Raw genomic sequence first — 16,343 nt, 5'->3', positions numbered from 1 at the left:
AATAGTTTAGCAACAAAGCCATTTAAAAGTGTACAACGGAAATTGGAAAATTGAATGAGAATTGGTGAATTTAAAATTGTCTATTATTTTACATTTGAAAGTCAAACAAATTGTACGATACAATCAAAGAAAAATAGATAATGATACATGTATTCAAATCGATTTCGATTCTCTCTAAATATTTGATGGTTTATTCTCTCGCTCAGGCAAAAATGTATTTGTTGTTTATTACATTTTCAAAACAAAATCAAAAGCACCCAAAAAATAAAATTAAGCAAAAAATCGTGAGAAAAATAAGAACACATATCTTGACTGACTGAATACCGAATTCAAGGGCAATGAAAATTCAACATTTTCTTTTCAGTTGTTGGCACATCGACGATTGTGCGACTGCTGCTTCTACGACCGTCTGGCAGTTTCAGTTTCTAATTCGCAAAAAACAAATAATCGTGTGAAACGAAAACGCACTGTATTTCACAAAATATCGCACAAGTCGGTCGGTATGCGTGCGTACTGAAATATAACGTAAAATTTCGTATTGAAAATTTTGTGCAAATTATGAAAATCGTTGTTGACTGAAAATTCGGAAAAATATGCCAAGTTAATAAGGTGAACAAAATAACAAACAAGAAAGAATACGTCTGTACGCGTGTGTAAAATACAAGAAATGTTGTTTGAAATGGAAACAAATTAAAATAAAAATATGTCTCTTTTTGTGAAAGTTCAAGTTCAATAACAAAAAAATGCTTTTGAGAAATATCTTTGAAACAAAAAAGAAATTTGTCGTAATTTGTCCATCCAAATTGTGCGTGTTTGTTCTTGGTGGAAGTGTGAGAAACAAGCAGCATTGGCCTTCTAAATAAAAATATTTATTTTTTAAAATTTTTATTTTTGTTTCAGTGCACTACATATCAAAACAGTGAGTGGCATAAATTGTCAATTATCACTGAAAAAAAGCAAGCAAAACAAGGATACAATGTTTTAGAATAACAAGACAAACTACAAATTATCAATTGACCAGCACATCATAGTGACAACACCTTTCTGGGTTATACCCATGATATGTAGTGTTGATGATTAAGATAAATTTACAATACGTGTGAAAAGTGTATCAATGTTGTGTGTTTTAAAATTAAGATAATTTGTTACAATAGTGAATCTATATTTTAAAATTCTCTTTAAAACATATGGGCTAGAAGTGCAGGGCCTAGGAGTAGTGGACTTTAAATTTAATTTCCATCAAAACGGTATAAACGAGGATTAAAACGTTCACCAATTTCTGATCTAAGATATTTAGGATATTGCGTAGTGCTAAGCGCGTTCATGGCTGTTAAATCCTAATAAAATTTAAAAAAACCCGCTTGTGCTCTTTATTTATGCCCAGACTTTTCAGCCCATTTGTGTTATATAGAAAATCGAGCGAAAGTTGAAAATTAAAAAATTGTGAAAAAATATATATTTTATCTCTATTTATAAAATTCTAGAAGGATAGCAACAACAACAGCAATACAAAAAAAAATCATCAAAAAAGATAAAGAAATAAAACAAATCAAAAAGAATATCATCTAAAAGCAAAAATAAACTAAAGAAGAAAGTGTATTATTTTTCAAAAGTTTGTGTGTGGTGATATTTTTGCCAAAAAGCAATAAAATATTTTAAAAATTTGAAAATATTTGAAAATTTTTGTGAAAATGTCTTCGAAAACAACATCAACGACCGCATCGGCGGCCAACAACCAACAACAGAATTCTTCATCAAACACAGATACGACCAACACAACAACCGGAAACAAGACAAAGTGTAAATACACCAAAACCAAGGAGCGCATGATTGAGGGTAAACAAAACATGAATTTATTGTATAGCGTCCCCCACCCATCCCTAACAGAAAACAACAACTAAAAACCTCACATTCATTCATTAGCGTCTCAATAAAATAATCTCCTGTCTGAAATTAATAGACTAACAATAACATAATTTATTGCAACAATTCGATGCTTGTGTCTTTGTAGTTTTTTACAATGTCATGGCTGGTTGAATGTTTTTTCGTGGTATAGGGGGGATTTGTCGGCATTGCCATTGACATTGCCACCTTCATACACACACAGAATTTGCCTCGTTTTATTCTTGAGGCAGGCATGAGCTATTTTTACTTAATTTTCTCATCGAATATAAATCAACAAGTGTTCAATTACTTTCGAGTATATGGCGATCATGTGAATAAAGGGAAATACTTTTTCGTTCATTCAGCACACCATGACCTCAGTTACAGAATATTTCCACATGTATGGACATAATGTTTATATCTAATAAATTTATAAATCTGTGTATGTAAATACTTGCGGTCTTATGTGCGTTTCGGTGTTTGTGTTAAATGGGAACTCCTTCCAGTCATCGCCGACTTTGTAAGGTACATGACTTGGTTTACTGGAAACAGTAGAGGGCGGGTAACTGGCTTCTTGTTTCTTCTTCTCAAGTTTTTGCTCCTAAGGAGGAAGTTTTCAGAGTCTCTTAGGGATCACTCTACTTATTTTGTAGACTTGTTGATTTTTTGGTTCAATTGTAACACCATTGTACAGTGGATGCGCCCAACGACAAAGATCAAAAAAATGTATGTCATAATTTTTAGAATTTAAAGATGAAAATCGCTTCTAAACATTCCAAAATTTTCGGAACTCAACTTTTTTTGCCATTTTTCGCGGTTTTTAAGGAGAAAGAGCCTTACAAACAGGACTAATTTTGAACAAAAAACAAGTAAGAAAGTATAAGTCAGCGGAGATATACCCTCAGCCACTAATAACAAGTAAAAGAGTATCAGTCGGGGAGGTACCATAAAGAGAAGATCGATATCAGTCATTTTAGAAGTTTAACTAAATTTGGACAAAATATTATGAGATCCAATTTTTGGACCAATACGGTAGCCCCTTTCAAGGGATATCGTGCACCCAATTTAAGTGACATTTTTTAGATAATGGAAGGGGAAGTACAGGAAGTTGTTGCCAATCTTCGAACTGAAACAAAGTTTGGACACCTTTTGGGCTGTTTTCTCAAGAAGTATGGACTTGCCCCTGAGTGGAAGGAGTGGACAGATATAGTCCACATTCTCGAAGGAGTGGACAGATATAGTCCATATTCGAACCTGATCCATATCTGGTAAATATATTAGGACGTGTAAAGTATGGAATAAATCGGTCACTCCCTTCAAGAATTATGATGCGCATATTTTTCTCGAACATTTTTGAACTTTTGTGAGGGAGGTACCTGAAGGATATCGTTTATCTTTGAACCTAAACTAAGTTTGCACAAAATATTTTTGACCGAATCGGAAGATCCGTTTGAGAGCTATCTTGCGCTCCAACCACTGCACATGGTGTCATGGGGTTTTTTGCACCTTTCAGGTTATTTTCTCAGGAAGTATGGACTTGTCCCAGATGAAACTTGTACCGTCGTATGGGGGGCAGTGAATACAGATTGTTATAACAAAAATCGAAGCGAGAGCAGGTCCAAAACTGAACTTTTCCGAAATTTTGTGTGGGAGGTACCCGAAGGAGTGGACCGCCTGAGTCCATATTAAAACCTCATCTAAGTCTTGTAGAAATTTCATGATGTACAAAGTATGGACCAAAACCGTTACGCCCTTTAAGAAAAATTTTCCGAAGATTTTCAAACTTTTGTGGGTGTGTACCGATATAACCCATCTTCGAACTTAAACTAAGTTTCGACAAAATATTGCGAATCGGTTGATCCATTCGAGAGTTTTCGTGCGCTCCAGTCAGACAGACAGACGGACATGGCTAAATCAACTCCAAATTGTCTGAACACACATTTCGTCCAAACATACTTGGGGTCTAAAACAATTATTTCGATGAGGCACATTTTTCCCGTATGAAAGTGTATATACCCTCGTTAGCATAAATAAAACAACAAAACCAAACCGTATCGCGATGTTAGGCTATACCAAATCATTGACATATACCACGCATTTCTAGTAACTAAACATCTTCATAAAGGACTCGAAATATTAAATTACGTTAAACTAAGTTTGGCAGAAGTTTTTGAAAAAGTACCACAAACCGTATAAAAAATATATTGATTTTGATTTTTAGGTACCGCGATGTAAGGCTATACCAAATCATTGACATATCGTCGGTGTCATGCTTAAGTGTTCCATACGCCATTTTTGACATTTTGAGATAAAGGTACCTTACAAGGTTTTGAACCATGCTCTTTCTAATTTTTTGGTCGGTTTTTCTCTATCTCTTATAGTTTCTGAGATATTCAGATGCCAGTATGTTCCATATCCGCTTTGTGACCCAAAAAATCTTGTCGTTTTGTTCCATATCCATAAAGCCTGGCGTATGGAACAAAACAACTTTGAACTTTTTAGTTCCATATCCATGTCGTTTGGCGTATGGAACAAAAAGAGACAAAAACGAATTGTTCCGCACCAAAAATGATGGCGTATGGAACAAAAAATTGCCCATTTTTGCCAAGTTACGAATAATGTGGCGTATGGAACAAATTGTTTTAAAGGACTTGGTTTAAAAACGGAAGAATAATAGTTTCTAAATCCAAATATTTTTGAGTATTGTATTGTTATATGAAAACGAAAATGTATCAATCGTTTAAACAAAAAATCACTAGTTTAAAAACAAAATTTTGATGTAAGTCCACAAAAATATACGTAAAAACGTCCATTCGACTTGAAGCTAGTATGGACACCGACTATAAAAATGATATTATAAGAAAAACGAGAGAAGTCTCCCTTGTCCCTTATGGGATGTTTGTGGAACAATTATTATAATTATAAGAAAAACGCGTTTAAATGTCTTATGTTACCTTAGAAATGCAAAATATCAATCCGTTTTGTCCGATCGCAACTTTTACCACTGGAGGCAATCCCTTAAATAAATGTTAGGAAACCTATAATAATGGCCCTTATTGTATTTATATGTATAAAATAAATATTTCATTTAAAGTCCTGATTTTTAAACTCCACAGTAGCACTTCATATAAGGGAGGTGGAACACGATTGACAAAAAGTATTTTGGTTGAAATGTGACAAAACGTGTTCCATGTGACACAAACTGCCAAAAACATGCAAAAAAGATTCCATGGAACAATTCAGCAACCTTTTACAATTATAATAAGTAAGAAAAGCGTTATGTTCGGTCGGGCCGAACTTTTTATACCCTCCACCACAAATTTCAGCCATTTCGGTGGATTAATGTGGCCACTACCTTCAAAATACCGAAATTTGGAAGGTACCGTTCTATGGGGGCTATATGATGGCGTGGACCTATACCTACAAATTTCTGGGGGAAAGTTTTATACGCCTAAAGAAGACTAAATACCAAATTTCAGCCATATCGGTGTGATAATGAGGCTAAAACGTTCAAAATATCGAAAATCGGGAGATATTGTATTATGGGCAATGAACGGAAACAAACAAAACGATTCGCGTACCAATCACACAAAGCCACAAACTTTTCAGCTTCTCTGTATCGTTTCATTCTCACAACCAAAACAAAAACACAAACTTTTCAATGTAAAAAGATGGAAACTGTACGATTGCTGTAATGTAACTTCGGCTATGCTTTGCCGAGTTGTTTCATTCACCACCGAAACGACAAGTATTTTTGGGAAACGTTTGCAGTGCGTATTGTCAATGACACACTCAGACACACACACACATGTGATTGCTTAACAACCCTATAAGTTAGCATCAGCATACCACAGTGAACACAGTGAATTTTATCAACCACCAAACGTTTTTGATTTATTCACATGTGTTTAGTACTATTCCGTTTTCTATCTGCTCTTGTGGAGTTGAGTACTTTTCGCTTTTCGTTTTGTTCGTACTCACGAATGTAAACAAAACAAAACTAAACAGCGAGCTCGGCCAACGTGGGTTATGTTTCGTTTTGTATTGTTCCTATGGAAAATACGAAACGAAACGATTGGAAATGTTATTTAAAGTATTTTTACGTACGCTGATTATGGGGGCTATATCAACACGTGGACCTATATAAACATTTTATGGTAGAAATGTTTCTTAGCCTCTGGAAACACAAAATACGAAGTTACAACCGATTCTTTGGTCAAATGGGTCTAATACATTCAAAATATATTAAAATGACGCGTACTTTATAAGGGGTCTTATGTGGGAACTATACCAAAACGTGGACCTATATAACCCAACTTTGGTAGGAATGTTTTCTGGCCTCTGAAGACACAAAATACCAAATTACAACCAATTCTGTGGTCAAATGGGTCTAATAAATTCAAAATATATTAAAATGACGCGTACTTTATATGGGGCCTTATATGGGGGCTATACCAAAACGTGGACCTATATAACCCAACTTTGGTAGGAACATTGTTTGGCCTCTGGAGACACAAAGTACCAAATTACAACCAATTCGGTGGTAAAATGGGCCAAATATCTTAAAAATTCCTTAAAACGACGACGCGTCACGCGTCATTTTGTATGGGGGCTATACGAAAGCGTGGACCTTCATAGCCCGCTTTCAATACCAAAAGCCCTACGTAAATATAACATATTTTCCCAAAATTTCATCAGACAGACAGACGGACGGACATGGCTATATCGATGTAGAATTGCATGCTGATCAAGAATGTATATACTTTGTGGGGTCTACAATGATTATTTCGAGTAGTTACAAACGTAGTGACAAACTTAATATACACCCATCCTATGGTGGAGGGTATACAAATTGGCCGTAACTTCTAGACTATCACAGATATCTGACTAAAATAAACTACTGATATATTCTATGAGTTTAGTTAAGTAGAAATGAGCTCTTAAAGTATTGGATTATTGCACCATTTTTATCCTGTATGGCCTTAAACATTAACTTGAGTTTTTCTCTAATCAGGCAAATGGCGTATGGAACACTTAAGCATGACACCGACGATATGCCACACATTTTTAGTAACTAAACATCTTTATAATGGACTCGAAATATTAAATTACGTTAGACTAAGTTTGGCAGAAATTTTTGAAAAAGTTTTAGAGTTATCTAGCACAATAGCCATTTTTGTATGCGTAGGCAGGGTTTTGCAGCTTTTGGGCCATTATATCAGGAATTATTGACTTACTCCGGAAAAAAAGTATCGTTGTAAATGAAGCCGCTAGAACAACTTACTGAAACAAAAATCAAAACGATGCGAAAAGAGCTCTTAAACTTCACTTTTTCCGAATTTTGTGTGGAAGGTACCCGAGGAGTGGACCGATATAGTCCATATTCCAACCTGAAACATGACCGGATGAAATAATACGATGTGCAAAGTCTGCACCAATCAGAAACTTCCTGCGAAAATTATCATGCGGATTTGCCATTTTGGTTGGTTCCTTCAGGGTTTCCTGGAGCTTTTAGGTCAATATCTCTGAAAGTATTAACTTGCACAAGAAAAAATTGTACCGTCGTAAAGGAAGCCGCAAGGACAACCTACTGAAAAAAAATCAAAATGATCCGAGAGGAGCTCTCAAATTTCATTTCCACGCACTGAGAACTAAAAATACATTATTACAGGCAACTCTGCTGAAAAAGATGATTAAATCCAATAAAATACAGAAAGTTGATGGTAACCCTATATGGAGGCAGTGGTAAAAAGTGGACCGATATCGCATTTCTTTTAAGGTTATGTTCTAAAATTTGAGTTCACTATTAAAATCTACTCCTTTTGAAAAATTGTTTAATATCCGTAAGGGCGTATTCAAATCATGGACCAGTTACTTGAGAGAACGGTCGTGTTTTTGTTGAGCTCCGATTAAAAAGCTAAATTGTGATTACTTTAAATATTTTTAAGCTTTGAAAAGTGTGCCACATTGTGTCTGAACATCGCTGAAGTGTCTGAAATCACTAGTTATACGATTCAACAGCAAAAAAGGCTCTGTTTTATAAACTAAGTTTTCACGAAATTTCATCCAATTTAGTATGCATAGCCAAAAAGAAAAGAAAATAAACATAAAAACAAGAAGTTGGTGAGAGTGAGAGAGATCTGAGTGCATTTGACGTTTACCTAAGATAACCAAAAGCAAACAATAGTTTTTCTTAACATTATGTTAAGAAGCTTTTAATCCATACTCAAACCGTCAAAAATCCGTAAAACAGCTTTTCCGTTCAAATTTAAAAATGGAAATTGACTCAGAAATCGAAGATATTAAAAAGCTGCAGGAAACAACTGATAAAATGACGGTAGCCGTGGAGCTTAAATCGGCGAGAACAGTGTCGGAGGTCTTTAAGTCTACCAAGATGCTAGTTGGAACCTCTATCTTCATAGAACGAGACCTAAGTGGTCCACGTTTACAGAGGAAAAGGGTGATGTTGCTGCTAAAAAAAGAACTGCAGAAAATTAACAAAGATATCAGGATAGGTGTACGTGGCGATCAGCTTGCAACAGAGGGAAGGTCTTTCCATTGGAATAACGAAAATAAGCTGATGTGTGGACAAAGTTGTGGCATAGACGTTCTGATTAATATATTTGGTGGTAATATTAAAAATTTAAATATAAATTACAAAGACTTAGTTGAAAAACTACACTCAAAAAACTAAATAAATCTAAAAATGCTATTGCTAATGTTTGTTATTAAAATAAAAACTCTTCCTATTCTATTAAACAATCTAATAATTATATACTAAAAATAATAGCTTACAACATCCATGGCTTGGGCAACAAAATCCTTCACCACTTTTTTTTTCAATATCTAGATGAATTTGATATATTTATTCTTACTGAAACTCATTTAGAGTCAAAAAATCAGGAATATTACGCAAACAAATTCCCAAATTTTAAAACCTACTGGACACCAGCTACAAGATCTAGTTCCAGAGGAAGAGGAATTGGGGGCCAAGTATATGGTGTGAATAAAAAATTAGAAAATAAAGGCCTTAAGATAGGCAAGATGTGCTTATATGTGAGTTTGAGTCAACAAAATTCGAAATTCTTCCCGTATATCTACGAGGAGCAAACTGGATTGAGGACTTCGAAAAATTGAAGAGTGATATAGAGAGTTATGAGAGCAACAAAATAGTCATCGGAGATCACAATGCTCGAATTGGAGAGGAACAGGAGTTACCTGAAGAAATTCTTGACAACTGCCTTAGTACAAGAAAATCAAATGATAAAACGATTACCGCTAATGGGAAAAAGTATATTGAAATGTGTAATGATAATGGTCTAGTAGTTTTAAATGGACGCTGCATTGGGGATACTGAAGGCAATTATACTTTCTCAAACAATAATGGAAGCTCAGTGATTGACCTATGTGCAATTACAATAGGAATGTTACATTATGTTCAGTCATTCCAAGTAGATAATAAAATTTGGTCCGATCATTTTCCTCTCATTCTTTCTTTATCTATACCATGTGGACATACGGAAACTGTCAACGAATCCAACCCCTTGCCCAAACTTATGTGGAAAGAAAGGAATATACTTACCTACCAAACCACATTAAACAGTAACTTATATAAAATTACACATGGATCCAAGCTTAACGATTTATCCAGATTAATACACGAGTCATACCCTAGTGCTGAAAATATTGCAAGAAAACGATTCAAAAATAAATGGTTTGATACGGACTGCCTAAAGGTCAGAACGAAAACGATGAGAAAGCTTAATAAATATCGCAGATCAGGCAACGCAAACGACAGACGTTTATATCTAGAAGAAAAAAATATACCTATTTATGTAAAACCAAAAAACAGGAATATTATCAAAAAATAGAACAAAAGTTGGACACTGTATCAGACAGCAAGGCCTGGTGGAGGCTGGCAAGGGAAATTCGTCAGGAGAATATGGAATCGAGTTGCAACATTCCCGCAAAAGAGTTGAAGTCGTATTTTGAAAGTCTCCTAAACCCAAAAGCAACACGGAAATAATCTATTACGCGCCTATTAATACTGCAGATGAACTTTTAGATAGAGATTTCACACTTGCAGAACTCAAGAATCAATTAAAAACTGTTAAGACAAACAAAGCTCCAGGGGAAGATCGAATACCATATGAGTTCTTTCTTAACGCTACTGAGGAATTCTTAAGAACACTTTGCAATATGTACACTGGCATATTAAATGGAAACGACGATCTTGAATTATTTCGCACCGCTATCATTTTCCCAATTCACAAAAAGGGCGACGTAACAGATGTATCCAACTTTAGAGGAATATCTTTTTTGAACTGCATTGCTAAGCTGATGATTGGAATGCTGAATACTAGAATAGAGGATTGGTTAAACCGGCACAAAATTTTCAATGAATATCAAGCGGGTTTTCGAAAAGGTTACTCTACTATAGACAATATATTTAATCTAGCTGCAATAGTCAATATTAAATTGAGCGAAAACAAAAAAGTTTATGCATTCTTCGTTGATTTTAAGGCGGCCTTTGATAGAGTGCCAAGGGATTTGTTAATCTATAAACTATACGAAATTGGGTTGTCGGCGAAACTAGTTCGTTTTATTGAGAATATATATCAACACACAAAAGCTGCTGTTTGGTCTGGTACCCAGTTGTCACAATATTTTAGTACTTTTACTGGAGTAAAGCAAGGTTGCCTTTTGTCTCCTATTCTGTTCGCGATCTACTTAAATGATTTGCATGATCAACTTGATGGGGGACTATATGTAGAAGAAACAAATATCCGACTTTTAATGTACGCGGATGATATTGTGCTATTGGCGGACAATCCTTTAATCTTGCAGAGAATGATTGATAAACTTGAAGATAACTGTAAAAAATGGGGAATGGAAGTAAACCAGATGAAATCGGAGATAATGGTTTTTCGGAAAGGAGGCATACTTGCAAGAAATGAAAAGTGGACATACAAAGGTGAAACAATAAGGATTGTAAAGGAATACAAATATCTTGGCATGATTTTAACGCCCAAATTTTCGTTCACGAAACATATGATCAAAAAGGAAGAAGCCACCAAAATGTCAATAAACTCAACATGGAAAAATTTTATATGTAGACCATCAGTAAATCTAACTGCAAAATGGAAAATGTTTTTAGCTGTTTGTCGTTCCATACACAGCTACGGTGCGCAAATATGGGGAAATTCATATTTTAATGAGGTGGAAAAACTATATCGGTATTTCATTAAAAGAATATTGAAGCTACCAGAATCAACGCCAAATTACATAATATCTTTGGAAACCGGTTATGAACCGGGTTACATATACACATATTCTCTCCATTTAAACTATCTGGCAAAAGTTTTATTTGACCTAGGCAATCATAGGCTGCCAAAAATACTCGCCCTGAAACTAGCAAACAGAAATTTATTTTGGATCAAAGATTATATGTCAAAACTTGCAGAAAACAATATAGACAATGTGAATATATTAACAAACAAGAAATGTTGGATGGACGCCGGTCATAAACTGTTAATGGCATTAACAGAGAAAGAGTTTGCTTCGTATATACAAAAGGCACAACAAAGCGAGCATCGAATATACAAATACCTTGAGCACGGCATTGGTCCATTGTACTGCAATGAAGCTGTAACGCAGGAACAAATTACGTTAATAATGAAAGCTAGAGGAGATCTGTTTCGATTAAACTGTAACAGATACGCAAACGCTGAAAATCAAACATGCTCTCTATGTAATACCGGAGAAGCAGAAACAATAATCCATTTTATTGGTCAGTGCCCAATTTTGAGATACTCAAGACTCAAATTTTTTAACAAAACCTTCTTGGATGCTCTTGAAGATATTAACATACTAAATGGTGGTGAAGACTTTTGTTGGCTCAATTTATACCAATTTTTGAAAGAGTCACTAAAATATAGAAAAATGTTAATAGAAGAATTTAATTACTAAACAGCAAAATACTAAAAATAAATAACAACTCAACATCCCAGCGGACGGTTCTCTACATAACCATGCTGGAATATTCTTTATAAGTCAAACTTAATATTATGTATTACCAATTTATAATTTTTATAACGTTATATGAAAATAATGAATAATATTGACAATTTTTCGCGGGAAGCTTTACTATGTAATAAGAACTCCTAGTACAGGGCTACATCAAATCCGGTTAAATAATGTGATGGTAACAGTAAAATACTTCATACACTTAAGCCAGGATAGGCCTGTTGTGACCTCTAATTGCGGAAGCCTAAGGGGAATAAATTTTTATTGCTTAATTTAATAAAATAAATTGATCAGTTAAGAAATTCTGTGCCATTGACATAATCTCTTACGTTTTTGAACTCGCTTGCCTTAATTTGGTATAGTATTATAGTATAGTGTTATTCCCTAGAAATTGGTTTCTTAGCGTCGCGAAGACTGGGCAATGACAGAGATAGTGTTCCAACGTTTCGTCGTCCTCTCCGCAGCTCTGCATACGCTGCTTTCTGCACAACCGATTTTGTGCAGGTGTACTTGTATACCTAGGTGTTCTGTAAGGATGCCTGTCAGTCTACTGTCCTTTTAACTCATTAAAAGGAGTTCCTTTGTTTTATCCTCGTCTGGTTTTCCCCAGAGGATTTTTGTGTTTTTCGCTTTCTTCAGTGTTCCAGAGGGATGTATGAGCGTATTCTGCCCATGCCTTTAACTCTAGACGCGCCGCTTTTAAAGGCTTAGCATTATCTAGGCTTATCGTAGTTTGCTCCCTGACTTGCCTTGCCAAGGAGTTAGCTATCTCGTTACCCCTAATCCATTTATGTCCTGGTACCATGGTGGGAGTAGTCGTTGATTGATCGGATTTCGGCCTGTAGGATCGTATTATGATCCGGCAGTCGTTCCAGGGTTCCATCGATCCACATGTCTCTGTCCGGTATTAAAATTTCACACAAGGCGGCTTCAATTGTTTCAGGTATACCGTCTGATACAATATGATCTATTGACTCACCCGTTGTAACCTGTAATATGCTTTGGTGGTATGTTTGGTGGTCTCTTACGATCCACTCGCTCATCGACTTAAGTCTTATAGCTGCGATGGCTGCCTCATACCACCTTTGGGTGGCCAAATAAAATTGTCTCTAAAGCCCTAGTTGGTGTAGTCCTCATTGCCCCGCTAATACTTAAGCAGCACATTCAATGGACTTTTTGTAGTACTTTTACGTTGCATTTCTTGTCCCTAGCTGTCCACCATACCACAGAAGCGTAAGTTAGAATCGGTCTAATTACGCTTCTGTATAACCAGTGTGTCGTCCTAGGATTGAAACCCTATTTTGAGCCTACAGCCCTTCTGCAGGTTGACCAGCATGTGTGGGCTTTATTAGCCCTTTCCTGAATATGGTCTTTCCATTTAAGTTTCCTGTCTAGAATTACTGCCAGGTACCTTATTGTTGGAGAAATGTTTATCATCTTTATCATCGTAAGCTCCTATTTTCGTTTTTCTAGTGAATAGACATAGTTCGGTTTCTTCCGGGTTGACATTTAGACCTTTCGGTCTAGCCCAGTTATAAGCTATTTTTAGAGCCGTTTTTGCCCTTCTACAGAGTATATTTGGACTATTTCCCCTAAGAAGTATTATAACGTCGTCTGCATAGCAGATGGGTTCAAATCCCTCGTCGGTTAAGATCCTTAGTAGACTATTTATGGTGGTAACCCATAGGAGAGGTGATAGTATTGCTCCCTGTGGCGTCCCCTGACCAACTTTATTTTTTTTTTTTTGTTACGTCTTGTAGCGCGCAGCTTATCCATCTATTCCTTAGCATGTGGTGCCTCAAGGCCCGTTTTACCTGAAACTCGCTCCTTCGATGTCGATGCAAACTGCGAGTGTATACAACTTCATCTCGAAGGTTCTCTCTATATGGCGTACTACCTCATGTAATGCGGTTTCCACTGATCTACCTTTTACGTATGCATGTTGTTTGTACTTGAGCATATCGTTAGAGATGTTACTCTTTATCATGGTGTCGACCGTCCGTTCCATTGTTTTGAGTAAGAATGAAGTTAAACTTATCGGACGATTAGATTTTGGTATTGCATAACTAGACTTGCAGGGCTTGGGAATAAATACTACCCTTGCCTCTTGCCAGGCCAATGGAGTATACGCAAAGTTTAAGCAAGCATTGAAAATCTCGACCAGATTGGACGAAATGTAGTCCACTTCCCTTTGAAGTAAGGCTGGGAAAATCTGGTCTGGTCCCGCTGCTTTGTATGGTGAGAAGCTCATTATTGCTTCTTTAATCATCAGGTTGTCGATTTTTGGTGCTTCTTCTGATGCATAAGCTGTCTCCATCGGTGACAATGTGTGTGTCGTAGTACTCGACGGGAAGTGCATTCTCATCAGAAGGCTAAGAGTTTCCTCTGTTGTTTCCATCTTTTTACCCGTCTCATCAACCATAATCTCGGGATGTGAGTGAGTTTTAGATAGAAACTTTTTAATTTTAGAGACGTCATTTACGCTATCTACCTGTTCACAAAAAAGCTTCCAGGAGTTCCGTTTGGCGTTTCTTGCCATTTTGTTGTATTCCTTTAGTTTTGTTTGGTAGTTGTCCTAGAATACAGCTGCTTTTTTACGTTTTGCCCTATTGTAAAGTCTTCGGACCTCTTTGCTCTTTGCCCTAACTCTGTTAGCAAAGGTTGGTGTATTTCCTATGTTAAGGGTTAGCAGGTCGTTAGTATTCAAAAATTCTAGATGGACTTGACCCCTCTTGTTAGTGTTAGTACTACCCCACGAAATGTGGTGAGAGTTAGCATCGCTACCTACTAGTACTTCGTTACCTGTTTGCTTGATTTTCCTCACCAGTTGCTGCAGTTCCGACGAAGGTGGTAATGTCGGCGATTCGAACGGCAGGTAAATTGATGCTAGGTATATATTACCATTCCCTTGCTTCAACACTGTGGCGTCCGAGGTTGACAACTCTGGTGAGAAAAGAAAGCATACGTTTTTATGGCATATAATACAGGTCCTCGGTAGGTTTCCTGTATTAGCGTAAAAGAGTTGGTAGTTAATGTGGTTTAGTCCGGAAACGTTGTTCTTTACCGCCCAAGGTTCCTGGATTAAACCGATGTGTATATTACCTTTGTTTATTTTATCCATCCGGGCTTGAGTTGCCGTTTCGCTCCACTGGAGGTTTATCTGGATGACCTCAATCATGAGTCATCCAGTAAGCGGACTTCTTGGGAGTCGCTGATGGCTTCGACCCCCTCTTCGGTGTTGATCGGTGGTTTGTCCTCCTTGCTGGATTGGAGGATGCCTCCTCTTCCCCGACTCGTGCCCTTCCAACCTTAAAGGTGACTGCATTACAGATGTAATACGCCTTGCGCTTTGTCTTTGTAAGACTGGCTAGTGAGAGGTCGTATATTCCAACCGCAAGGAGAGTGCCATCCTCTTTCTCCTCCCTGTGGAAGACTTCCCACCTCTTCACTTCCAAGGTCTCATTTTGCTTGCCAAAGACCTCGAGCATGCGTTCTGTCTCGAACTTGCAGCCATACCCTTTCACGTATACCGTCGCTTAAGTCAGGTGAGGTATCTCGTCCTTCCTCACCAGCTTCAATTTTCCGCATTCACAAGGAGTTGTCACACTGTTGAGCACTTCCTCGAGAGCGGCCGGGTTCGCGTGCGGTCCGAAGTGGTATACTAAGAGCTCGCTGCTGACAATTTTTATTGGTCCACTCTTTAAAATGTGTTCCAGTATTTTATCGCTCACCCTATTTTCAATGGCCTGCTGGTGCTCTTTAGGTAATCTGCCGGACCCTCTAATGGTATCGATCACTGCATAGCACCTCTCGTCCCTGTAGTTCTTCCTGGCCACCTTGGCGTAAGTATATGGCGGCTCCGAACCAGTCTCTGCGCCCATCTTCCTCTTTTGGAAGGCCCTGGGCTTGTTAACAGAGCCCTTGCAACTTCCAGAGGATTCCGCGCTCGCGCTCACCTTCTTCGTGTCCAAGCACTCCTTTTCGCCCTCCGACGAAGGGTTCCTTGGGCAGTCTCCTTCGCGTGGGTTTAAAAGGAATTGCTTAGGGCATTTGATGGTGGGAAGCTCATTTTCTTCTTACTTGGTTTGGCGGTATTTTCTTCCTCTAGAGATCTGATCCTCTTCGCCGCTTCCGAAGAAGTGGAGGGATTGTTGATCTCTTTTGGGGCGGACCGCTGTTCTTTATTTAGCTGTGCCTGGATCCTCCTGTACCTACGTCACTGGGCTCCAGTCCACCGAACCGTTCATATTCCATATTCCAAACTGGTACATGGCTAGGTGAAATAATACAAAGTTTAAACCAATCAGAAACTCGGTGCGAGAGTTATCTTACGGATTTTCGGAAGTATGGACTTGCGACTAAAAAATGTTAACGGTCGTAATGGGAGCCGACAACCTGTTGAAAAAAATTCAAAACGATCCGATAGGAGCTCT

General features: G+C 37.2%; 1 protein-coding gene across 29 annotated transcripts in view; it reads left to right on the top strand.

Annotated features, from left to right (window-relative positions):
- Positions 1–272: 272 nt before the first annotated feature.
- The window catches only part of CanA1 (Calcineurin A1), an 81,064-nt gene continuing 64,993 nt past the window's right edge, over positions 273–16,343 (top strand). For 4 of the 29 annotated variants that reach the window (XM_073960255.1, XM_073960247.1, XM_073960243.1 and 1 more), the window contains exons 1-2: positions 363–609; positions 1,488–1,836. In XM_073960255.1, the coding sequence (XP_073816356.1) occupies positions 1,692–1,836 (145 nt within the window). In that variant the 5' untranslated portion in view covers positions 363–609; positions 1,488–1,691. Of the gene's footprint in view, positions 831–900; positions 920–1,484; positions 1,837–16,343 lie in introns of all 29 variants that reach the window. The other 25 variants (XM_073960257.1, XM_073960242.1, XM_073960233.1 and 22 more) reach the window with 21 other exon arrangements.

This window comes from Musca autumnalis, unplaced genomic scaffold (assembly GCF_047663935.1).
Source record: "Musca autumnalis isolate F117 unplaced genomic scaffold, ASM4766393v1 scaffold_1, whole genome shotgun sequence".
NCBI lineage: Eukaryota > Metazoa > Arthropoda > Insecta > Diptera > Muscidae > Musca > Musca autumnalis.
This window is presented reverse-complemented; position numbering and strand designations above follow the sequence as displayed.